Source organism: Myxine glutinosa, chromosome 6 (assembly GCF_964187855.1).
Source record: "Myxine glutinosa chromosome 6, kmMyxGlut1.1, whole genome shotgun sequence".
Classification (NCBI taxonomy): Eukaryota; Metazoa; Chordata; class Myxini; order Myxiniformes; family Myxinidae; genus Myxine; species Myxine glutinosa.
Genome location: NC_136266.1, coordinates 57224954 through 57252188, shown reverse-complemented (window position 1 = coordinate 57252188; position 27235 = coordinate 57224954). Strand labels below are relative to the sequence as shown.

Here is a 27235-nt window from a genome sequence, read left to right as displayed (position 1 = left end):
ACTTTTTTTGAGCTATTTTAGAAACTCTATATTTTATCCTGAGTTCTGGTTTAATTTCAAAATAATTCATTATTTTATTTATGTAGTATCTTGTATTAACATTTCCATTAAAATTATTTTGAATAATAAATATCATTAAACCCTTATACATTTCCTCAATACAAAGAGTCTCTTTCCTTGTAAGAAATGGTGTATTATCACCATAATGCTTAACATTCATCTCTCTTATTAATCTTGTAAAGTAATTCATTTTTGGTTCTAATTTAAAAGAGTTATATGTTTTTTTATATTTCTTATTATCATTAATTAGAATATAATCACAGAATAAACATTGTTTATATGAATCCTCATCATTAAGCCCCACTCTATCACAAGCCGGACAATTCTCTAATTTATCATATGGAGAGTCTGGAAATTCTAAATATCCTTCAGAACTTATCATATTTATGTGGTAAATTTTTACTTAAACTAAACGCAAGTTTATTCATTAATAAATACAATGTTTCAAAGCACAAAAGACAAATTTCAATCAATCTCTACTTCGGTGGAAGATATAGAAAAATATGTCAAAGATGTTAAATTGAACAAAGATAAATATGGAAATTTTTGGGTAAAACCAGTTATGGAAAATAACATGAGCCCCTCTATTTCATTTAAAGGAAGAGCTCTAACTATACCTGGAAAGACATCCATTAAAGTAAATCTAACAAAAGTTTCTCCTCTACTCCTGGCAATTTATTCAAAGCTTGAAAAAGTGATTGACCACGATACTTTGAAAAAGAATGATAAGACCATTAATAATTCTAGAGGAGACATTTGTATTTTCTTTAATAATCCAAAGGGTGTAGATCTAAGTAAAATGAATGATGTTAATATTTCTGGTGAAATGTCATTTCGTTCTATGATAGTTAGAGATTATTTAAAGATAACTTTTGATATAAAAATTGTAGAGATTGAATCTGTTAATGAAAGAAAGTATATAGATATTGATGGGAATATTTTTCTTGCTAATTAAATATGAGTCAATACAGCAGTGAAGATTTTACTATTTCATTGAACTCGGACGATAGTGATGATAGTATTTCATTGAACTTGGATGATGGTGATGATAGTATTTCATTGAACACAGATGATAGTTATGATACTAATAGTTTGTGCTCAAATGATAGTTATGAGAGTAGCTTTATTGATGACTCTGAGTATGATTCTGAGTATTCATGTGATAGTTATGACTTAGATGATTCTGAGTGAAAAAGTGTTTTAGTTTAAGCACAGTGATATATATAAAACGGAGCTGTAAAGCTCAAAAGTGTTTTATTTTAAGCACAGTGATATATATAAAACACCACGTTTTCTCACGCTATAAATATGGTTTATTGTGATACTTGCGAGAAGGAAGTAAAATATTATAAACAACATATTCTCACCGCAAAACATACATACAACATTTTAAACAAACTTTCCCCTCTTCCACCTGAAACAAAACACTGTTCTACATGTAATAAAAATATCCTCAAGAAAGGCTTCAAAATACATCTTAAAACAAATCTACATTTATCAAATTTTATCACAACTAAAAACTCTGATGGAGCATTCAAAGGACATATTAAAATAAGAGTCTTTAACTTCAAACCTCCTGAACCAGAGTCTATAGTTGATGCTGTAGAAATAGTTAAACCTGCTGTTCAAACGTTGATTGAAAAAACACTAAAGGAAATGAAACCACTTAAATTTTATATGGGAGTAAAATTAGAAATGACAAAGGATGAAGGAGTTATAGATGCACCATACATGAGAACTGAGCCACACTTTATATCTTCATATCAAGATTTTAAAACATCAGGAGTCTATGATGAACTTATTAAACAAGAGCAAGATGTGGATAATTCAATCGTAGGAAGTGGATTCAATATAGGAAAAATTATTTACATAGACATTCATATTCTTAAATCAGATCCTCTAAAAGCTTCTTCTTACATTGATTTACCCAGTGTTATCAAAAATAGAAAAGCAGTTATCAATATAAAAAATAAAGACAATAAATGTTTTCTCTGGTCTATTTTAGCACACTTACATCCTCCACATTTTCATGATGAAAGAGTATCTCATTATAAAAAATATGAGAATACATTAAATACGAAAGATCTAAAGTTTCCGATGACTTTAAATGATATTCCTAAATTTGAAAAGATGAATAATTTATCAGTTAATGTTTATGGTCTAACAGAAACAAACAACATTCAGGTTTTAAAGCTTTCTGACAATTGTAAACAAACTCATATTAATCTTCTATATTTTAATTCAGACGAAAATTCACATTATACATACATCAAAGATATTGCTAAATTAATAAAACCACAAGTCTGTAAGAGAACAAATAAAATATATATTTGTTTGCGTTGTCTTAACTTCTTCAATTCACAAGAAAGATTAGATAAACATTCAAATTATTGTGGCGAACATAAATCAACGGTAATCAATATGCCTAAAGAAGGCTCAAAGATCACATTCAAAGATGAAAATAAAAAGATCAAACATCCATTTGTTATATATGCTGATTTTGAAAGTATTTTAGAAAAAATTGATACTGCTTCTCAAGATCCAAAAGAATCATACACAAATAAATATCAAAAACATACTCCTTGTGGTTTTTGTTATTATATCAAATCATCCGTTGGTGATAAATATAACAAGTTAGAGATGTATAGAGGCTCAAATACCCCAGAGGAGTTTGTGAAACGACTAGAAAAAGACTGTGTTCGATTAACCAAGATAATGAGAGAAACCAATAAACCAATGTCCTTAACAAGTAAAGAAAAAAGGGAATTTATAAAAAACAATGTCTGTCATATTTGTGAGGAGAAAATTGGTAAAGGTCTAAAGGTTAGAGACCATTGTCATCTCACTGGTAAATATAGAGGTCCGGCTCATCAAAGTTGTAATATTAATTATCAACTCCCCTCTTTCATTCCTGTCTTTCTTCATAACAACGCTCATTATGATACACATCTATTTATCAAGGAACTCTCAAAGACTTCTGGAAGTATCTCAGCAATTCCAAACACGGATCAGAAATACATTTCATTCACAAAAACAATTCACACATCTCCTATTACTCATATCAGATTTCTTGATACATTTAAATTCATGGCAAGTCCATTGGTTAACTTGGTTCAAAATCTAAAAGAGTTTCCATGTCTTTCAGAGTATTTTTTAGATAAAGATTTTCTAACACAAAAGGGAATTTACCCCTATGACTATATGGACTCATTTGAGAGATTCAATGAAACACAACTTCCTTCAAAAGAAAATTTCTATAACAAATTAAATAATAGTCATATATCTGATAAAGATTATGTACACGCACAAAATGTTTGGGAAAAATATAACATCAAGAATCTTGGCGAGTATCACGATTTGTATCTCAAAACTGATGTGCTTTTATTGGCCGATGTATTTGAAGCCTTTAGATCTGTTTGTCGCACTGGATATGGATTGGATCCTGCTCACTACTACACAGCACCTGGATTGGCCTGGAGTGCGATGTTGAAAATGACAAAACAAGATTTGGATTTGATAACCGATGTTGATATGCTTTTGATGATTGAAAAGGCAAAAAGAGGTGGAATTTCACAAGTCTGCTCGAGTAGATACGCAAAAGCAAATAACAAATATCTTCCAAATTATGATCCAACGAAAGAGAGTTCTTACTTGATGTACTATGACGCGAACAACCTGTATGGCTGGGCAATGTCTCAGGCTCTTCCTTATGGAAAACTTAGATGGGTAAAGGAAAAAGACTACAAAAACGTTTTACAAGATGTATGTATCTCTACACAAAAAGAATTGGATGAAGAAAAAGTTGGTTATTATTTTGAAATTGATTTAAAATATCCAGAGGAACTCCATAACCTACACAAAGATCTCCCATTTGCTTGTGAGAAAGAAAGTCCAAAGAAAGAATGGTTGAGTGATTATCAACGATCGTTTGATATAGGTGAATCAACAGAAAAATTACTTACTACATTATATAACAAGAAAAATTATGTTCTACACCAAAGAAATTTGCGACAATATTTATCAAAAGGTCTAAGAGTAGAGAAGATCCATAGGGTTCTAAAGTTCAATCAAAGTCATTGGTTAAAGGGGTACATTGATTTTAATACACAAAGAAGAACAGAGTCAAAAACAGATTTTGAGAAAGACTTTTATAAATTGATGAATAATGCGGTCTTTGGTAAGACTATGGAGAATGTGAGGAAAAGACAAAATATCAGACTATCAACATCTTGGGAACAAGCATCAAAATTAATTAATAGACCGAGTTTTACTCGAGCTGAGGTCTTTACTGAGAACTTTTGTGCGATCCATTTGATTAAAGAGAGTATTGAAATGAACAAACCTATTTATATTGGAACAACAATTCTTGATTTATCAAAGTCATTAATGTATGATTACTTTTATAATAACTTGAGGAAGAAATATCAAAATGATGTTAATCTACTTTATATGGATACAGATAGTTTTATTTTGAAAATTAATACCAACGATGTTTATTCAGACATGAAAAGAGACATTAATATCTATGACACGAGTAATTACAGTCCAGAGAGTGAGTTGTTCTCTTCTAAAAATAAAAAGGTGATTGGAAAGTTCAAGGATGAATTAGGAGGAAATGTTATGAGTGAATTTGTGGGATTGAGGTCAAAGGCTTATGCTTATAAATACATTGTGAATAACGTTGAAAAGACTGATAAGAAGTTAAAAGGTGTAAAGAAAAATGTTATTAAAGAAACAATAAACTTTAAGGATTATTATAACTGTTTAACAACAAAGAAAGAAGAGTTTAGAAAGATTAATGGAATAAGAAGTTATAAACATCAATTATATTCAGAAGAGATAAATAAGAAAGCATTGGGGGCTTTTGATGATAAGAGGTTTATTTTAGAAAATGGAATTGATAGTCTCCCTTATGGTTATATAAGTATATAAGTGATAAGATATATATATAAGTGATAAGATATATATAAGTCATAAGATATACATAAGTGATAAGATATATATAAGTGATAAGATATATATAAGTGATAAGTTAAAAAGGGGGGGGGGGGGGGGGTTGGGGATTTTAACGGGCTACCGCCGCCTTTTTTACTATTATATAAATGATAGAACCAAGTATCAACCAGACTAAAGAGTGGAGGTGTAATCAACCTTGGTATATAAATGGAAAACATAATGAATGTGAAAAATATCAAATAGGTATAATTGAAAAGGCAACTGGTAAAAAAGTTCACAAAACAAATAAGAGAATTAATTTAAATACCGGTGAATTGGGTAAAAAAGATGGAAATATTTTTGAGTGGACGGAAAACTTTGATGGTTGTCAGGAAAATATATACTTTAATTTAAAAATGGTATGTGGCACTGGAGGCGCTCAAATAAGAACATTGAGGGAGGTTTACCATTTTATCTTAGCTCAGTTAAAATATCTTAATAAAGAACCAAACTCAAACATATTTTTTGTTAATGTATTAGACGGTGAGGAGAGTTGTAGGAGAATTAAATTATTTCCCACACATAAACAAATATTTGTAGGGTCGATGTTTGAGTGGGTTATATTCACCAGGTGATATTAAGAGTAAAAGGTTAAAAGGTCCATAAGGTCAGAAGGATCACAGGTGTTTAAGTGGTCTAATGAATAAGGATAACATGTCAAAAGGTTAGAAGGTTCGTAAAGAACAGGGTGAGAGAAATATAGGTGTTTAGGGGCAATGAGGGAGGGAAAGAATTAATATGGAAGTGAATGGGTCAATGTTTGAGTGGGTCAAAGATTAATCTGCCAGATGATATGTAGAAGAAGGATGATAGGTCTATAAGAGAAAACAAATATTTGTAGTGTTTGAGTGGTCTAATGAACAACATTAAGGATAGGTACTACAGACAAAAGGTTCATAAAGATGAGGGTGGGAGAAATAGAGGTGTTTATGATTTTTGAAAAAGACAAGGGGGTAAATGACATTAGATAGGGATTTCCCATGTTAAACGGAGGTGTCCCAGAAGCAACATTATTACACTACTATCAGGGGTCGGTACTAAGTCCACTACTATTTGTAGTTGTGATGGAGGTGCTGGCTCAGACCGTAAAGGAGGGTTTCCCGTGGGAGTTGTTGTATGCAGATGATCTGGTGTTGATTGCGGAAAGTATGGATGGACTGAAGGAAAAGATGAACAAGTGGAAGGAAAGTTTGGAGACAAAAGGTCTGAAGGTGAATACAGGAAAGACGAAGGTGATGGCAAGTGGTAAAGCATGTGGTGAGGTGGAAAGAACTGGGAAGTGGCCATGTGCTGTGTGCAGAAAGGGTGTCGGAGTGAACTCCATTCAATGTACAATGTGCGCTGAGTGGGTTCATCAAAAATGTAGTGGTCTGAGAGGGTCATTAACCAGTGTGGCAGCTACATTCAAATGTAAGGTGTGCACAGAGGGAGCTGCAGATGGAGGAAATGTTGAGTTGGATCTTGGAGATGGCGTGAAGCTGGAAGGTGTGAAAACATTTTGCTCTCTCGGAGACATGCTGAATGGAGAAGGTGGATCAGACTTGGCAACGGTTGCTAGAGTGAGATGTGCATGGAAGAAGTTTCGGGAACTGAGTGGCGTGCTGATGAGGAGGGGAGTGTCGTTGAAGCTGAAGGGAAAGGTGTATGCTGCATGTGTGAGAAGTGTTATGATTTATGGGAGCGAGACATGGGTCATGAATGTAGAGCAGCAACGAAGGCTGGAAAGAGTGGAAATGCGAATGGTTCAGTGGATGTGCGGAGTGTCGCTGAGAGAGAGGAAGACAAATGATGAATTGCGAAAGATGATGGGAATAGAGCCTGTGATTGATGCTGTGAAGAGGAACAGGTTGAGATGGTTTGGTCATGTGTTGAGGAAGGATGAAAGTGACTGGTTGAGAGAGTGATGGAAATGAATGTAGAAGGAAGTAGAGGACGGGGAAGACCGAGAAAGACTTGGCTAAAGACGGTGGAAGAAGACATGCGGGCAAGGGGGTTAACAAGGAGAGATGCAGAAAATAGGGCAAAATGGAGAAGATTGTCATGGGGACCGCAAGGCTAACCCCCACTCTAGCAGGGAAAATGGCCTTATATATATATAAATATATATATATAAAATAAAATATATATATATAAAATATAAATATATATATACAACAACACAACATGCATGTTGTGTTGTTGTTGTATATATATATTTATATTTTATATATTTTTATTTTATTTTATATATATATATATATATTTATATATTTTTATTTTATATATATCTATTTTTTATTTTATACATACAGTATATATATATATTTATATTTATATATATATATATATATTTTATATATATATATATATATATATATATATATATATATATATATATATATATATATATACACAGTATATATATATATATATATATATATATATATATATATGTCGGAATTGAGACTTAGAACTTGGGACTCAAAAGACTCAGAGAAAAGGAGCAACGGATATATTTATTAGAACTCGATTACTCAAGCTTGAGGACAGCAAAGGTTGCACTGAAACTCACAAGAAATGACCAACAGTACAGCAAGATGCTCTGAATTAAATCAATTAAACCTTGCTTTATATAAGGAATATCAGGGGTGGGGTTAGCTCACAAGATACAGAGATAGAATGGGCTCATTGGTCCCAGAATGGGCTCATCGGTCCCCCCACCATAGTCCCATCCTGTTGTTCAGTTAGTTAGAGGAAGCTCATCAAGGCCACTCATAGGTTAACTCAGATAAGGAGATGGTCAGCCATCTGTGGCAACCTGTTTACAACTTTCTGTATAGAACTTTGGTTGAGAAAGAACAAAGGGAGGGTGAATACTCATAAAGGTGTCAACATTCAGGATATTGGAAAAGTCATGAGGAGATAAGAACTGTAGCCAAGGCCAGCTGAGGAGAACTGAAAGATTGTGCCCACACAGGCTAAGAGCACACAGGAAAGAACTCCTTATTAGGATATTACACATCCTCAATGCACAAGAAAGGATTTAAAGTATTATAAAGAGTCCAGCAATAAGGCAAAACAGAACATATAATTGGTTATACTTGGTAATTGGTAAGGCAGCATAATAACAAAGGGGGAGGGGCATAATAGCTCCCTACATACCGCCCTTTTGGATCTAAGATACAAAGTTATCTATGAGCCAATCAAAGGCCTTTATTTCAAAACAAAGCAGAAATGAATCAAATCAGAAAAGCCATTCAACATATCACGCGAAGGCAGCCGGTGAGCATGTCCCGCACGCAAAGCACCACACAGTACCCAGTAGGATGATTCGCGTCTGTATGTGAGCATGCACTGTAAGGCCGTAGAAGCAGGGTGAACAAATGGCATAAAGGAAAAACCTCCAAGTGAGGCAAAACAGACAGTGTAAAAGATTCACTAAACATACCACACGGATGCCTCCCAGTGAGCATGTCTCGTACCCCGTACCGCACAGCGCACTCAGCAGGAAGATCCGTGGGCGTCTGGGTGTAAGTGGGTGTTAATGGATGTATGATGTAAGTCGGGTGTATATGGGTGTGTGAGGTGAGACCGTAGAGACATGAAGATCGAATAGCGTGTCAGATCCCCAACGAAGACCTCTGGTTCCACCGGGGTCCACACCCAGGAAGATCTCCTGACCCACCCTTGGTCCACAGAGGTGCGGCCGGACTCCTCCCCGACTGGAGCTCGCCCAGGCTTCCCCAGGAGAAATCCTTGGAAATCGTCAGCGCTCAATCGATATTCATGTTCATGAGGTCCCTTACATGCTGGTGATCTGGGGAAGACACAACATCGTCAGTATCAGGTGGCTCAAACCTATGGCCATAAAACAATGCAAAACGGTCCAAAGGAGGGAGAGCAACTTCCTTTGGGTCAAAGTCGAGATCGTCCGAGGCGATGCTGCTTCCATCGCTGTTATCCATGGACGAATCTCCAAAACAATCAGATTCGGAACTCGGAGTATCTTCATGATCGAGTTCCTCTCCATCCGGGCTTGGGATAGCAGCAGGGTCCAAATCCCGGACTGGGTCAGTGGCGTTTGACTCACTGTGGGCTTGTGAGACATGAAGATGAGCTCGTGATACATAAAGAGGCAAAGCCTGCATTGAGACATAAACATCAGCCGGGGGCCCTTGCATGTGGCCCCCATCATCACCGGTAACATCATCAGTAACATTATTCTCAGGTGGCGTAGGCTTGCGGCGTCGGCGGTCAGCAACAGTCATAGCCGTACACATCGAGAAGAAATGAGAGGAGTCCTTTAGGAACTTTTTACGTCTACATGCGACATGTTGGTGTCCAGAGTAATCGGCGTCCTGGCAGCCTGAAATGCTTCAAGGTCTGCAAATGTGTAATCGACATTATTATCAGTAATATCAACAATGGAAGAACAATCTTCGGAAGCGGAGATCTCATTGTCGCGGCCCAGTGACTCGTTCGGGTCGTCGTTCCAGGATCCGCGATCTGCAGTCACGTCGACGGCCGGAGTGTCATCTGGACCCACGGTCAGCTTGTCGGTCATCACCATGGCCTTTTCTGGTGTCGTCTTCAGTGTCCATCCTGTGGTAAACTTTCTCACACACGCAAGGACTAAAGCCTCGATTAGTACACAACAAACCACGATTCCAAGGACTATTGCCAAGGCGGTCAATATCTACTTTACTATCTACCTGTCCATCCTTTGGTTGGCGGCTTTTCCTGCCGTCTCGTCCGCCCTTGCATTGCCCCGAACAACGTCAGTGTCCGCCTTTTGATGGCCGCGACATTTGATCACCGCAATAGCGCGGGGAAGCAAAATGCTTTGGAGTAGCCCTTCCAATTCTACCACGCGCACCACAGCCCATATCCACCACAATTTACCTGTACCCTCTACCTATTTTAAACTACTATCCACGGGTATTCGTGAAGGGGGTCCATCTTTCCCAACCACTCCCTTCGCACCAGCCACTCCACGTTGTCCATAACCCTCTGAGACACACACACAACCTGTCCATTTCACAGTGAGGTGGGGTGCAGATCAATTCTGAAATAACAAAGAGGGTTTTGTCTGAAATTCGTCTCATGAAAACCCATCCAAGAGTCCAGTGTGACAGACAGACAGACACATAGACACACAGAAAACCCCAGGTACACATTCAAACCAGCTTGTCCCCAGATCCACAAATGTTCACTTTCTCCCATTATAATCCCCTTATTTCATTTCCTGTGCAAATTAAACCGACAGTTCAACCAAGGTCGCAGCACGAGTCGGGCCTGGTGTGGGAGTGAACCAGATAAGACTTTGGCTGAAATGTACGCTGGCCCGACCAAGCCCGTTTAAAGGAAACGCATGTTAAATGCAGTGAATTTTCTTCTACAAATGGCAAAATGAAATTGGACGTAGCTTTTTAAAGCACTTTTGACAATTTCCACTTTGGACTTTTGGTCCAACCACCACTTTTGGTTTTGGTCAAACTCACACATCCATACATACAGCACAAGTAGCCAATACCAATCGACATTGCATACAAGAAACCCTTTCATACGTCAATGACACACACACACAATGGACACAAATACATACTTCAATGACAGACATCCATATATACATTTATTGATTCATTCATATACCAATGAGTCTCTCGGACGTCGCGCGAACACCGGATCGACTCCAACCATGCACCTCCAACAGCCACTCCCCTGCCAACCTAGGCAACGCATTTTAAATCATGCGTTTCCCTATACATTCTCCATACCACGTGACTGACAAGCCAGCTCGCATTTCAAACCACTGCGCACATTCAGCAGTGTGAACAGTCGCAAAAATTCACAGCACAACGACCTGAGTGGGTCGTGTACAACGCCTTATGTCTCAATCATTCAAAAGAAAGGGGATTCTTAGACCGGGGTGGAAAGGGTGAGTCGGGGTGAAAAGGGTGGGGCAGGGAGGGTGGTGTTGCCTGGAACCCCGGGACAGAGCTCAGGGCTGGGAGGGTAGGGGTTTGGTATCTGCCTGACCCTCCCACGGGGACTTGACTTTCAACGAGCGGCATCAGTCACTCGTTAGCCTGCCTCTCTATTTCCTTAACCGCTTCATCCTGCATTTTATTCACCTGTTTCCTCAGGCCCTTGAGTTTTAATACCTCACCGGCCAGGCTGGCCTGTTTCGATCTTGCCTGTCACTTCATCGCTTCTTCCTTCCACCAACCAAAGACTTTCCAATAGTCAGGTGGGAAGTGTTTCGTGTCCTGTTCTAACTTTTCTAATGCCCCATACAACACGTCCAATTTTTCCAGCGCAAAAGACCCTCCTTTGGGCCACGGTTCACCTAGATCCTTAGTCAGCGCAACCCATGACTTCCCTGGTCTCGCAGCATCATAGCCATACCTCCGAAACATGAAAAATGCTGGGGTATTTCTAAGAGGTTCACCTGCCTTTACAGTCTTATTACCCATCCAGTTCCCCATCCTAGGAAAATTTAGTTTACCGACGTAGCCTTGTACTCGTGAGGTTCGTCCGCCTCGCGTTCTACCTAACTCTGAAAGGCTCGTAGCCTTGTGTACCCGTGAGGTTCGCCCGCCTCGCGAAGTACGGCCTTCTACCTAACTCTGAGAGACCCGTAGCCTTGTACCCGTGAGGTTCGCCCGCCTCGCGAAGTACGGCCTTCTAACCTACCCTTACTGTACTCTCCTGGCGTCCTACGCCCTTATAATACTTCTAATCTTACTTATAATTCCGACGTCTCCCGGGTAGGCCTCGGATCGGGACACCACCCTTATCCTTACCCTCACAACCCAGAGATCTATTACCCCTTAACCTCGGGCGCCCAACGTGGGGCACTTCCCCTTATGTAACGTTACCCTGACGAGTCCATAAACAATCAGTTGCTCCAGGACCCAAGCGGTCCGTATTTAAATTTAGGTTCGTGGAACAGGTATGAGCAGGGAACGGAACAAACGGCATCCGAGCAAGAGAGTGGGTTACAATTTGGACTGACCCCCAGGCTATAAAGGAAAAAAACAAAAGAAAAACCCACAGCTCACCTGACCCGGATCAATTGCTAGCTGGTCTCACCACTCACTTGCCTGGGACCGTGTCCCGGACTGCACAGACTGATCGACACCGCTGCCACCAGTTGTCGGAATTGAGACTTAGAACTTGGGACTCAAAAGACTCAGAGAAAAGGAGCAACGGATATATTTATTAGAACTCGATTACTCAAGCTTGAGGACAGCAAAGGTTGCACTGAAACTCACAAGAAATGACCAACAGTACAGCAAGATGCTCTGAATTAAATCAATTAAACCTTGCTTTATATAAGGAATATCAGGGGTGGGGTTAGCTCACAAGATACAGAGATAGAATGGGCTCATTGGTCCCAGAATGGGCTCATCGGTCCCCCCACCATAGTCCCATCCTGTTGTTCAGTTAGTTAGAGGAAGCTCATCAAGGCCACTCATAGGTTAACTCAGATAAGGAGATGGTCAGCCATCTGTGGCAACCTGTTTACAACTTTCTGTATAGAACTTTGGTTGAGAAAGAACAAAGGGAGGGTGAATACTCATAAAGGTGTCAACATTCAGGATATTGGAAAAGTCATGAGGAGATAAGAACTGTAGCCAAGGCCAGCTGAGGAGAACTGAAAGATTGTGCCCACACAGGCTAAGAGCACACAGGAAAGAACTCCTTATTAGGATATTACACATCCTCAATGCACAAGAAAGGATTTAAAGTATTATAAAGAGTCCAGCAATAAGGCAAAACAGAACATATAATTGGTTATACTTGGTAATTGGTAAGGCAGCATAATAACAAAGGGGGAGGGGCATAATAGCTCCCTACATATATATATATATATATATATATATATATATATATATATATATATATATATATATATATATATATATATGCTAACCCCTGCTCTTGCAGGGAAAATGGCCTTAAAATGCCTGTTGTTGTATATAGATATAGAAAGTTTACAGATGGGTCGCGATTGAAGCCCAGGCTCGACAGGCGAGTTAGCATACATCTAAAAGCTATCCATTTTAGCGAAGGTATACATTTCATTTAACGAACTATAACATGAAAATCACCATTTTCATAACAATTTGTACGAGTTACTCCACCAAAATGTTTTGCCAATAGTTAGACAACAACAAAAAAGGGAGAGTTGAAGCATCAATTCGTCTCGATCAATAAACCAATAACATTAACCCAGACTTTGTGGTGTAATAATTAGAGCGTCTGCTCTGAGTCTGTGTACCACCTGGGTTTCCTACACATTGTAAAAACGGAATATCTTACCTTCAGTCGAGTTTTCACAATCTTTACCAATGACAGGCTGTCCCCATGAAATCCACAAATTCCAAGGAAGGTCTTGTTTGTTCTGTTGAATTTTTAGGAATCATTGGCAAAATATACAAGTTAGTATGAAAATTCCAAATGACAGTTTGAAAGAATTCCATCACAGCTGAGCATACAGTACATATAATCTGTATATGGTGCATGGAGGATGAGGAGTGGCTGAATTGATGAAGGAAGGAAATTAAGGAGGATTGGAGAGAAATTAAAGATGGGTAAGCTTGGGTGGGAGGTTGAGAAAAAAAATATGTTTGAGGAAACATGAATCCAAGTATTGGAGAAAAGAGTATTTTGTAGAACATACAGGGAGAAAGGAAGGGATTCCAACAAAGGCACGTTACAATGAATATGTGAAGTGAAGCATTAATATTTTAAGACAGGCCACCAAATTATGAATATTTACTTTTGTTGTCCAAAACATTTTTAATACAGAAGTGGATCTACGTTTGCTAAATGGCAGAGGGTGGTAGGATATGGTTGACAGAGGGGCAAAGGGAACACAGAAAGACAGAAACATACAAACAGATTAGAGAATGAGAACGAAAGTAAACAACAACAACAACAACAGGCATTTTAAGGCCATTTTCCCTGCAAGAGCGGGGGTTAGCCTTGCGGTCCCCATGAAAATCTTCTCCATTTTGCCCTATTTTCTGCATCTCCCCTTGTTAACCCCCTTGCACGCATTTCTTCTTCGACCATCTTGAGCCAAGTCTTTCTCGGTCTTCCCCGTCCTCTACTTCCTTCTACATTCATTTCCATCACTCTTCTCAACCAGTGACTTTCATCCTTCTTCAACACATGACCAAACCATCTCAACCTGTTTCTCTTCACAGCATCCATCACAGGCTCTATTCCCATCATCTTTCGCAATTCATCATTTGTCTTCCTCTCTCTCTCAACGATACTCCACATAACAACCTTGACCTAACAACCTAACATAAGAACGAAAGTAACAAGGAAGAAAAAGGTGTTCAGGTGCAGTGAGGGTTCAAGAGCTCAGGAGCAGGTGTAGAATAAACCATTGGGTGGCGATGGACAAGTCGTCTTGAAAGAACGAGGGAATAGCACGATACCGCTTTTAAAAAATGGCTTTTGTGTTAAACTGCTGTTTGTCTATAATTTGCCATCCATTTCCTTTCCTCCTTCCTTTGTTTAAATATACTAGTACACCCGCAGACTCCGGGAGGGGCAGGAAGGGTCATTCCTCTTTGGGGTATATAGATTACAGTCGATCTATTGGCAGGTCTAGCCTGGTGTTGGGCTAGCGGCTAGGGTGACAGCTTAGGATCCTAGGATCCTGGGTTCGAATCCCGGTCGATCACTGAATTAACGCCAGGGGGGTTGACTCAGCCTGTCATCCTTCCGAGGTCGGCTAATTGAGTACCAGTTCACTGGTAATTCCCTGCCTGTCGTAAAAGGCGACAAACAGGGTTGGCGGCAGGAAGGGCATCCGGCCGTAAAACATTGCTTCAAAAAGGGGACCGAAAAACAACAACAACCACGGTGCCCGAAAAAGGCCAACCCCCGCTCGCGGGGAAAAATGGCCTCTAAAGGTGTTTTTTTTTTTTTTTTTAATTGGCAGGTCTAAAGAACATTGGGTGTGTGTTCATTTACCAAGTTTCTTGTGAAGAGCTCGCCAAGTGGTTTAAGCATCCAAGCAAGCACTTCATTCAAAACCATTAAGGAATGGCTGGCTTGGCAAGTGCTAACTAGCTGCTTGGTAACGGAGCACAACCCGAACTTCTCCCATTAAGTTTCATATGAAACAGCAGGAGCGAGTTTCGAAAGTTCGCTACGAAAAATGCCACGGTAGCGCCAGAAAGGGCCATGTTATTAACCCAACATTTGTGGGTTATATAGAGTACAGTAGATCTTCTCTCAGTTCTGTAAGTAAACCTTACTTCACGGATGTCGGGATTCCTCCAAATTTCTTCATTTAATGTTATAAACAGCATTAGCGACTGTTTAAAAAGCTAAGCATACGTGTTTGTGGTGTATAATATTTTTACTTCCTGTAGAAGCCGTTGCTCCCACGGAAACGCCATTATAACTTCGAGCTATTTATACACGCTATCACTGCAGGAAAAACGCCTTGGGGATGTGGGGCATTATTAGTATTAATATTGTTTTGTAATAACATTAACAATATGCGATTTATCATTAATTTTGTTATTAAAAGCGTCTTTGGAAAAATGCCATGATAAATCTTCATTGGAAATACGCCACGATAAAGCGAACTTAACATTTATATACACCTTAACGTGCAATCCCATTTACGGCAATGGTGGGCAAACTAGCTCGGGGGGAGAAAACCCCCTTGGGGTGGGGGGGGGGGGGGAATGAATGCGCTACAACCTTTATTGTGTAACCCTTCCTCATCGTGTCAAGTTTGGTTGAGATTGGATAAGTAATGACAGAATGTATTGGCGTCAAAAACTTATCAGACAGACAGACACAAATGGAGTATTTTAGTATTATGATTACACAGAAACTTCCATTGACCTGAAACTAGACTGAAACTGAAACTAGATAGAAATGGCTTTTGTTACGGATTCGTCACTTCCGTTGTTGTGGTTTTCATCCACTTGATACATTTCTGGTTCTATGTATTATTATAATTATTGTTGTTTAAAGGAAACGGTTATTGTTGTTAAAAGGAAAAGGGTTAATGTTTTAAATGAAACAGGAAACCGGATCGGGAACCGGAAGACGTGGGAGAGGAAGAAGAAGACGGAGGAAGGTGTGGCGAGTAAAGTAGGACAAGACGCGTGACTTCAAGCTCCGTAGCGAGCGTGGTTGAACGAAGGTCGCGAGTGAACTTTGAGTTCCTTGAAAGAACTTGCTGCGATAGGTGTTATTGCTGGGATTGAGAAACCTGCATGGTCAGGTTTTGGCGTTGCGATTCTGAAGAATCCTTGCCGGGTCGTGGCGACTCAAGTAAGAGCCGTCGGCCATTTTGACCCTCGCGCTTCGTTCACCGAAAAAGGTTTTGCTACGCGTCAGCTTTTCTCACCATCCTGTCATCTGTCGGGGATGTGTGTGCGCAAACACGGCGTTTGAAGATTACGTTGCGGTTCGCTGACTGAACTGTGAACGTGCACGTCTGGAGGGCGCCTTTGGGATTTTCCATTCCGCCGCCAGTTTGCCTTTGGTTTTGGACCACGTGACTTTCTACGCTTTGCTTACGCCTACGCCATGTCATCATCAACGGGGTTCGGGTCTCGATTCGATCTCGCTCCGACACTCGCTGGAGGGGATCACCTTTGAGTTATAGAGACATTGAGGAGTGTTCTTTTTCACTCACTTGGCGTGCAGTGAGTTATCTTACTTTAGCTGATGGTACCATCATAAGATGTATTGAGTGTACTTTGGATGGCTATTGGTTGTACCGTTATTCTTGTGTGATTTTTAATACAAAATTTGTTCGTTTATAATCATTGGTGTGCTTTCACTATTGATTTCTGACATAGAATAATATATTTTTCTGCCGTGGCTCCTCTCGGGGTTCGGAGGTACATCGTACACCAGGAGGTCGGGGAGGAGCACGTAACACTTTGCAATGAAAGGATGTTTAGATTCTCACATTCCTTCTACCAATGCCAACATTTCTGCTCACATTGAGGTTTATCGGTGAACGCATGATAGCAGTGTTGAATGAATGCTATAAACTCACAGCTGGTGTGACCTGACAACGTCCCTGCTGAGGATGATGGAGGCATCTCTGCTCAGCCTGGAATCGGCTGCAATGATGCAATAATCTTTTCCAGCAATGCTCAACACCGTCCTGTAAATGGAACATATAATGAGGTGTGCAGGTGAATACTCAGGTTGTTGTATACATGTACTAGACATTGAGGTTTGTTAACACAATCAACAAGGTCATAATAAAATCATATTTGTACAATGAGGTTAATCTAAATTGGCTCCACATAAATTCCATAAATTAAATAAATATGAGATATGTTGAGGGATTTCTAAACAAGAGGCCATTAAGCCCATCGAGCTTGAGCAATGGTTGCCAACCTATTGTTTGTCCGTGCTCTGTCGTTTTTAAATGCTGAGCATCAAGCACGGAAGCAACATCCAATGAGTGTTGCAAAGCAAATGTCGAGCATCGAACCACAGACATCCCAGACTCGGAGCGGGAGCTCTAACTATTAGGCCACTGAGTCTGGTAAAAAAAAACAAATTAACTTGTGTTTCTGGTATAAAATTTGGTTAAGGCACTATTAATATTAAATTATTAAATTAGTCTTCTCTTTTCAAAGATATTGTAGGCTCTTCAACTTCCATCACCAAGACGCAAATGACTAGTCCACTTTGTAATCTGAAGGATTGCATTCCGTAAGATGCAGCGTCTCCTTCTGATTCTGTACCAGATGTCATTTAATAAAAATCAAACTTCACAGAGAAACAAATCCAGGAACACACAGGTCTGCGACAAACATTGGACTAACTGAGCTCTCCTGTTGTCCCCAGAATATTCCTTGGAGGACTCTCACCCAAATACAGGAGCGGTCAAAATATTTTAGGAATGGGGTATTCCTTAACACTCCGTCAACTGTGTTTATTTGCTGACTATAAATGTATTTGATGCTTATTTTATGCATTAGATTCATCAATCGGGTATTTTGTTGTATTTTCAGTGTATAATCCAGAGGTTTATTACGCCATACAGTTATGGATTTTAGGAACATGGAATGTTGATATGTTAATTTTTATGCAAAGAAGGTACCAGCTCCAAATAAATCCATAAACCGATCCAGAAACTGTTTCCCGAGTAGATAAATAGATGTCAATGGGTCACCGTGTTAAGGTCATAGAAATATCCATCCCAGCAACTTAATCGTCACCGACGAACACTTGGACATATCCCAGGTCTCAGCAAAAAGGATCTCCCGAAACCCGAGGGACTATTATCTGTTTAGACATTTGAAGTTTCCGAATGCAAGTGCAATCATTGTAATCGAACAACACTGCATTGAAACATAATATTGTTTGCGTTGAAACAACACTGCATTGAAACATCGCTGCGGGAGCCAATGGCTATTCAGTAAGGAGATGGTGTCTCCTGAAAAGCACCCATCCAGTTGGACCGGTTTTTTAGGTAGTAGGTTGTAGACAGCAACCGCCCAGGGTAGTACTACAGTTCGGACTTAGGAGCGTTAAAGTGGTGTCTGGAACCATCTTACACTCTCCATGTCAGGATTGCTGGTCTTATTGTCTGTTTCACTCAATCTACAGCTACCGCGCTAGCTTCCATCTCCCTTTCTTGCAAACAAACATCAAACACCATTCTTACTCGTTTTCACTCCTCACCTTTACACACACACACACACACACACACACACACACACACACACACACACACACACACACACACACACACACACACACACACACACACACACACACACACACACACTCTCTCTCTCTCTCTCTCTCTCTCTCTCTCTCTCTCTCTATTTTATTTCTCTTTTCTCATCTCCTCAGAAACAGACCAGACAATCATCATTTCTCATCATCAATCATCATCAATCTCATCATCAATCAATTTCTGATGATGAATCATAATCATCATCAGAAACAGACCATCTCTCATCTACTCTGGACATGCTGCTTCTGCTGTCTCAACAATGGATGGAGGTCCTCAATGACAAACAGAAAATTAGAGCTGTCTCCCTTGACATATCACGTGCCTTTGATACGGTCTGGCACCCCGCTCTGCTCACCAAACTCTCCTCCTATGGTATCCATGGAAATCTCCACGCATGGCTTGCGGACTTCCTCTCTGGTCATAGTCAACGTGTGGCCCTGAATGGTTTTCTCTCATCTCCCCTTCCTGATCAGGCTGGAGTTCCCCAAGGCAGTGTTCTGAGCCCTGTGCTTTTTCTGGTCTTCATCAATGATCTCTCTGACTCTCTGGGAAAATCCTCTCTATCTCTTTGCTGATGACTCCACTCTCTGCCGCTCCATACCTAATCCCTCAGATCGGCAGTCTGCAGCCTCCACACTTTCTGCAGACCTTGACAAAATCACAGACTGGTCAAACAAGTGGAACATGTCTTTCAATCCTGACAAATTCCAGATTTCTTACTATGTCTCTCCGAAAAGACAGACAGGACAACCCTCCCATCTACTTTCTCAACAATCCTCTCCAAGAAGTTGTGTCACTCAAGCTTTTGGGTCTCACTATCTGCCATGATCTTTCCTGGGAAAACCACATTTCCGAGCTGGCCTCCAAAGCCAGTCGCCGACTGGGCATCCTCCGTCGTGCGAAGTCCTTCCTCGGCACACCTGAGCTCCTCACCACATACAAGGCTTTCATCCGCAGCTCAATGAAATACTGTTCTCCCCTCTGGGCCGGTGCTCCTGCCTCACACCTAGCTCGGCTTCACGCTGTTGAAACCAAAGCTTTCAGAATCATTGGAATCTCCCGTGATGAAGCTAACTCCGAGGGCCTTTCACTCGCTCACCGCAGGCAGGTTGGTGGTCTTTTTGTCTTCTAACGACTCCTCTCCGGCCTTGCTCCCCCAGCTCTGTCTGTGCTCTGTCCCCCAAATATTCCTACAGGTCGCACAAGATCTGCCTGCAACCCTCTTATGGTTAAACTGCCAAAATCAAGACTCTCTGCTCACCTTCACTCCTCTTTTCTCCCGCCTCTGGAACAAACTCCTCTCTCTTCAATCCCACTCCTCCCTCCAGGTCTTTAAAACAGCTGTTCACCACCATCTCTTATCTTCCCCTATCCAAAACCTTGATCTTTTCTACCCCCATTAATTCACCCCAGATCCACTTTTTTGAAATACCGACTTCTTTCCTGGAAGTCCAAGCAGTGTCCATGTGTTTTATACCTCTCCCAACCCCCCCCCCCCCCCCCCATTCCTATGCCTCTTCCCCCCAAGCCCTCTCCCTCCCACAGATCTCCCGATGTCCCTGCTCTCAAATGTTGTACTTGTGTGCTTCCCTCTCTCTCCCCATCTTGTATCCCGCTCCCTTTATCATATGTTTTATGTGTCAGTTTGTCTTTTTGTGATCAATGTTAGCTCTTACACGAACCTCGATCTTGTATTAAAAAACAACAAAAAAACGTCCAATTAAATATGAAAAAGTCCAAAAATATTCATGGCCCCTAGTTCCCGGCATTATGGGGTGTGAAGAATCTCCGGTGACCTGCACTGTCTCTGCTGTCAACGAGAGAGGAAGGGGGGGCTCAGGCAGTAGTAGTGTCGGTCCCTCCCAAGTCCCTTTCCTGTTGAATCAACGGTTCTTTTTCAATTAATTCCACCAACATCTGGGGTCTTTCTTCAAATCTCTCCTCAGTTGAACATCATCTAGCAAGAACCTCTCCTAATATCTTGCTTCTCTCAGAGACCCAATTGTCACATGATGTTCTTGTCAACTTCTTTAACACTTTAAACTACAACCTTCAGTCACGATTCTGCTTCAAAGGAGGAGCGTGTATCTACTCCAACATCAACCCAGAAACTGCTATATGCCTTGTGGACCTCGAATCTGCAAACTTTGATGTCATCTGGCTTAATATTTGTCTCCCGACCATCACTATTTTTCTGTTTCATGAACTGCTCTCCAAATTCTACAAACTTCAATCTTTCAATCTTTATAGTTTTCTTTGACTATCTTAATTCCTGCCACGAGGCATCCGAACACCCTCAAGCAGCATTCCTCTATTTTGGAGACTTCAATGTACACCACAGGGAGTGGTTGAAATCTTCCCACACAGATGTTGAGAAGTTGAAGCTTCTCCATTTTCCATCCTCAATGATTTGGAACACATTATCACCCACCCTACCCACATCCCAGATCGTCATGACCACTCTTCCAATACTTTTAATTTGTTCTTCACCTCCAATCCGTTGCGTTACAGCTACACAATTTCACCTCCAATTGGTTCTTCTGGCCACAATCTTACCACCACTCCTTCTCCTCCGACTAAACGCCAGTATTGGCATTTCAATAGCGCTGACTGGACTTGTTTACGAAACTTATTTTCTGATTTTCCCTGGAAAGACTACTGCCTTTCCTCAGCCGATGCCTCCATCTCTGCTGAACTTATAGCTGAAGTTATTGTTGCAGGAAAGGCGGCTTATATCCCCTTCCGTTTCAAATTCATCTCTTCTCTGCTACCAACTCTTGGTTCAATGGAAAAACTATTCTTCCTCCGACTCACATTCAGATTTCATATCAGCCAGAAATCATGTTATTCATGAGGTGAAGCATTCCTTTATCCAAAAGAAACGTGACACCTTCTCGTCTTCTTCCATTAATAGATCTTTCTAGTCTTTAGCTTTAAAAAAATCTCCAGCAACTTCTGTCGCTCTTCCTCTCCTTCACTTTTTCGTTCCGATGATACTATCGCTGTTTCTCCGACTGATAAAGCAACTCTTTTTGGCTCTCTTTTCTCCTCTAATTCCACACTAGATGTCTCTAACATTCCATCTCCCTCTGATGCACCCCTTACCAATTAATTATTGGCCCCTCCAAATATAATCTCTTTTCATGCAGTCAAAAAGTACTCCTCTCTCTGGACACAAGCAAGGCATACGGACAAGATGGCATTCCTCCTTGTGTCTTGAAGGAATGTGGTTCAGAACTTGCACCCGTGCTTCCTCGCTTGTTTCCTTTTTTGTTTAAAAACCCAAACTTTTCCTCTTTCCTAGAAACATGCCTGAGTTCAGCCTATTTTAAAGAAGGGTGATTGTACAAACCCTTCCAACTACTGTCCTATTTCTCGGACTTCTACTATTTCCAAAGTCTTTGAATGTTTTCTCAATTCCCATTTCCTCAATCATCTTGAATCTCACAGTCTTCCATCTGACCATCCATATGGCTTTCACAAGGTAAAATCTGTTGGTGATATCCTTTCTTACATTACGAATGTCTGGGCCTCTTCTCTGAGAGACTTTGGGAAGCCTTTGTTGGAGGCCTAAATATCTCAAAAGCCTTTGACAGAGTTTGACATCGGGGTCTGACATTCAAGCTCCCTCTTTCGGCTTTCCTCCTTCAAACTGCTTTCTCATATCAAGCTCTCTCTCTGACCGCTCTATCTCCGTTGATGGTTCAACATCTCCCTCCTTCCATATCAACAGTGGTGTCCCTCAGGGTTCAGTCCTGTCTCCAACACTCTTCCTTGTTTTTAATCAACTAGGGCATGCCCGTACTATATATATATCTAAAATTATATCCCCCCCCCTATTTACATGAAATGGTTTGGTCCAAAGCGAACGGCTTGCGAGTGGTGACAATCCCCCCCCCTCTATTTACATGCAATGGTTCGGTCCAAAGCGAACGGCTTCCGGAGTTTGGTAAAGAAATCGCCATCGCGTACACAAACGCGCAGGAAAGCGAATGAATCGCAAATTCGTTTTTATTAGTTGTAAAACATAATGCCCAATTATTCAATTAGCGCCAACGTATTTTGGCTGTTTGCAATTTAATCGCAAGGCAAAGTAGAAAGAGAAGAGGGAAAAAAAGAAAAGCCTTGCCTTGCTGCAAACAGCTGCTGCAAACAACAACAACAGGGAAGGCTGCACTGTCCGGAAGTTGGCATATCGCAGTTACGATTATTTTAGTGTTAATGGCCAATTATTCAATTAGCGCCAACGTATTTTGGCTGTTTGCAATTTAATCGCAAGGAAAAGTAGAAAGAGAAGAGGGAAAAAAAGAAAAGCCTTGCATTAACGCATTAACGCTTGCATTGCATTAACGGTTCGGCACACGTGATAGCTCGCTGCTCTCTGATTGGTTGAAGCGTTTTTTGGACATAGCTCGGTAGGTACTTGTCCGATTAATTTCAAACCTTGAAAAGGCACATCCTCGGGTCCCCAGCAATATACCTGGCAAGTTTCAAGTATATCGGACCCGTGGTTGTCGAGAAACAGCGGTCACAGACAAACACACAGACACACAGACACACAGACACACAGACAGACACACAGAGATTACTGGAATTATAGATAGATGACCTTCTTTCTTCTACAAATAACCAAATGTACTTTTATGCTGATGACTCGACATTACATTCCTCCATGTTTTTCTCATCTACCCCATCCATCTTCCCTCACTCGATCTACATCTCGTTTGATCACAGCCACCTTTTTCAATTTAGATTTGGACAATATTTCCCAGTGGGGCAAATTTAATCAGGTTACGTTTAGTGCTTCTAAAACTCAATTTCTTCCCATCCCTCTCTCTTTAAAACTCCTCTCAACTCTCCAATCGCTTTTGGAAGCTCCATAATTACACCATGTAATTCAATAAACCTACTAGGTATTACCATAACATCAAATTTATCTTGGAAGCCACACATTTTGCAAATAGCTAAGTTTGCCTCAAAGAAACTATGAGTCCTTTTCAGATGTCGAAGATTCTTCTCCTCTCAACAGTTGCTTCAACTATATGAAGGATTGATTCGTCTTTGTATTGAGTACCGCTCTCACATCTAGGGAGGTTATAGCTCCACATACTTACTGGACAGAAATGAATCCAAAGTAATCCGACTTATCAACTCTCCCAATCTGACCTCAAAATTTGACCCGCTCCAATTACACCACAATGTTGGCTCTCTTTCTCTTTTCTATAGATATTACGTCGGTTTCTGCTCCCAAGAACTTGCTGCTTGTGTACCTCCACCATTAGCTAGACCACAGAATACTCGACAAGCCACTACATCCATTGCATGATGATTGTGTGGCCATTGGCAACTCAAGGGTGGGCCATTATGATGTTAGTTTCTTCCCCACTACTTCAAACTGTGGAACTCTTTACCTTCCCATGTATTTCCAAACACTTGTGATCTTCCCCCTTTCAAAAAGCAGATTTTATACTTCCTCAAAAAATCCTGGACTATTCTCTCTTTCTTCACTTTTTATCAATGCAGCTCTTCTTTTTAAGGCCTGGCCTCGATGAGGACTATATAGCCCCTGACTGGAGCCTTCAACATAAATAAATAAAAGGCGAGTACTGTTACGTTTGTGGGGGTAGGGGGGGATGAAATACCTTAGTCGAGATAGAATCGTGTCGGTTTACAATGCTCCGTATGCCGCGAAGCCATTTCGATGTACATAAGTAGGGCGTCTGTCCGGGTAAGAGCATTTGCATGTCGCCATAAGGAGGGTGGTTTTGTGCTAATTAATTATAAGGTCTGTAAGGTTAAATTCCCCTGTACGTGATTGCCTCCCTGTGATTTTTCCCTCATGTTCTTTTTACATTTGGCCAACCAGGAAATTGAGGGCTCAGTAAAACACCAGCAATTATAACAAATTACTCATTCGCTCACCGTGCCGCCAGGTCTGACAAACCTGGCACATTTGCCAGTCAAGTCCCACCTCAAGACCGCCGACGTCATCCGAACATTCCCACGACTCGTGGTGAGGAGGCCACGCCCCGGCTTTCGTGATTGGTGGAGGCGTGATGGATGATGGGATACCGCTCGGTGATTGGACAGAGTGTGACGTCAGCATGGAAGATTCGACGCGGTCCGCCATCTTGCTCTCTCTCTTGATCTGGGTCGCGCGTGAGGGACGGTCGCTTTGCTATCTCTCCGTTGTCTTGGACGTGGTTGGCTTGGCGGCATGTGGTCCTTGGTTCGTGTGCGCTCTTGGGAAAGGGCTGTCGAGAAACAGCCGTTCGGGACAGTCAGTACTACAAGGCACAGGATCGACGTCGGCGGTGGACTGGGTCTGCGTCGTGTTTCTTCTGGACGTCGAGGAGTGCGACTCGCGCCATTTCTGCATTTCCCACACGGTGGTTCGAGGCGATGACCAGCAAGCCTTACCAGACATTTGGGGACGCAAAGCTGAGTGCCGGCCGATTACCAAAACATTATTTATTTTCTTTCATTATCTTTTCCCCTTGTTTGTATACGAGTCTGAGTGGAGACGTCTCAATTAGGAATTTTAGTTTTTACATCACCTTTCATTGTTATTTGCATTTATTTTCATTAAATCATTATTTGTTGAATCTTACTTTTCTTGTATTGTGGCTTTTGCTGTCCCATCTTTGTGTTTGTGGGTTCGGATAACCCCTGCGTATGTGCCTGATCAGGTAAGACTTTGAACCTTCCCGCACGTGTCACTACCGCCAAGTTGGGTATACGCCTCGGAGTAAAGCTCGTTTTGGTCATTCGTCCTCTTGGGGTCTTAACCCCGGGGACACGACTGTACTAACAGGCTTCAGCCTGAATTTGCTTCTGAGATCTTTTTTTGTTTTGTATACATTGTCGAGGCTCGTGGAAGCGCTCATACTATATGTCGGAGATTGATTATGTCCAAAATCTTAGGTCTAATGTTCAACTGTAGCCAATTGTGTATTTGTTCAGTGCCAGCGATAACTCAGCAACTCTTCATGAGAGACACCGTGAGATATTTGACATCCAGCAACAATTGCTAGCAGATGGAACACCCAGCTTAACGCCCATCAAAGGTAAGGCCCACCTTCGGATACAATCACAAACACAACAGTGTATAGTCGGGTCGGCAATGAAACCCAGATTTGACAGCTCAGTAGTTAGGGTATCAATGTGTAATTTGGTCATCAGCGTCCTGGAGATAGCTCGCCTACTCTTCGCGAAGGACCCCATGGTATGTTTGACGGTTCACCAACTAATGTCAGCAGACGGAATGCCCAGTTTTACATCCATACACGTTGATGAATCACCTTGAACCACGAAATACCTGGATGACAGTTTATAGCTGGATCGTGATTCAAAACGAGTGGGAAGAGCAAGTTTAACATTGTCAATTTTCGCTTTCTCACGCCATTTTTGACTTTTTTCTGCAGACAAGTACAGAAAGACAGTTGTGAAACAAACGACAATGAGCCGCGCGCTGGTAGTTTCGGTTCCTTTTTTGACTTGCCTACACTTGTCTTGTTCCACAGTCAAAGAAGGGACAGAAATACAGAGATCATCGGAATGAAAGGTGTTTTCCATGGTTTAAAGATACTAAAACACTCATTTTAACAACTCAGAAATAACATCTACATACACTTACAATAGTAATGTGAATGAACATTCACTCATATCTCGGAATACACGTCATTGTGTACTAAACAATTAAATAACTAACAATATTGGAGGAAACTTCCGGGAATTCGAATGAACGTTTCTTGTAGTTTTAAAATACATCAGATCTGAGCCGTACTCGAGAAAACGATAGGAAACACTAAGTACACCACGACAAGGTGTGCGAACACGACGAGGCTGTCCATGTACATAGTGAAAAGTAAATAGATAGAAACGGTCAATGTATTCGAGCAAGAAAGCAAATGCAGAGATCGTCCGATGCTGCGTAAATCATCCCTCACCCTCCATTGAACGAGTACGGAGCGAATTTCCTCTCCACCGGACTGAGGTACGAGTCCATGTTCGTCCCGCACCTGATGCTTGGTTCTCGCGAGAAAACCAGAGGGGAATTCCGTGTGCAGGATCGGCGCCAAGATTGTGCTTCACTTGGAGTGATCGGTTTTTACAATAAACTTCCGTGTGAGGTTATCCACGTGTTCACCACAATGACGGGAACACGGAGCAGAGTGAGTACTTTCTCAAAAGTTAAGGAAAATTACTTTAAGGCTGGCAAGGTGGCCTAGAGGTACGCACACTCGCCTCAAAGCTGTCTGGCCTGGGTTTGAATCCCACTGCAACCCTCTTATGGTTAAACTGCCAAAATCAACTCACTATTCACCTTCACTCTTTTTTCCCACCTCTGGAACAAACTCCCTCACTCTCTTCAATCCCTCGCCTCCCTCCAGATCCTTAAAACAGCTGTTCACCACCATCTCTTATCTTCCCCCATCC

At 41.1% G+C, this 27235-nt stretch overlaps 1 protein-coding gene across 1 annotated transcript in view; it reads right to left on the bottom strand.

Moving 5' to 3' along the window:
- LOC137429813 (proteasome subunit beta type-1-A) overlaps window positions 1-27235 on the bottom strand; it is a 54437-nt gene extending 27202 nt beyond the window's left edge. The window contains exons 1-3 of the mRNA XM_068120084.2: window positions 26746-27235; window positions 17093-17203; window positions 13363-13444 (exon numbers count right to left, since the gene is read on the bottom strand). Of these exons, the coding sequence (XP_067976185.1) occupies window positions 13363-13444; window positions 17093-17203; window positions 26746-26804 (252 nt within the window). The 5' untranslated portion in view covers window positions 26805-27235. The remainder of the gene's footprint in view (window positions 1-13362; window positions 13445-17092; window positions 17204-26745) is intronic.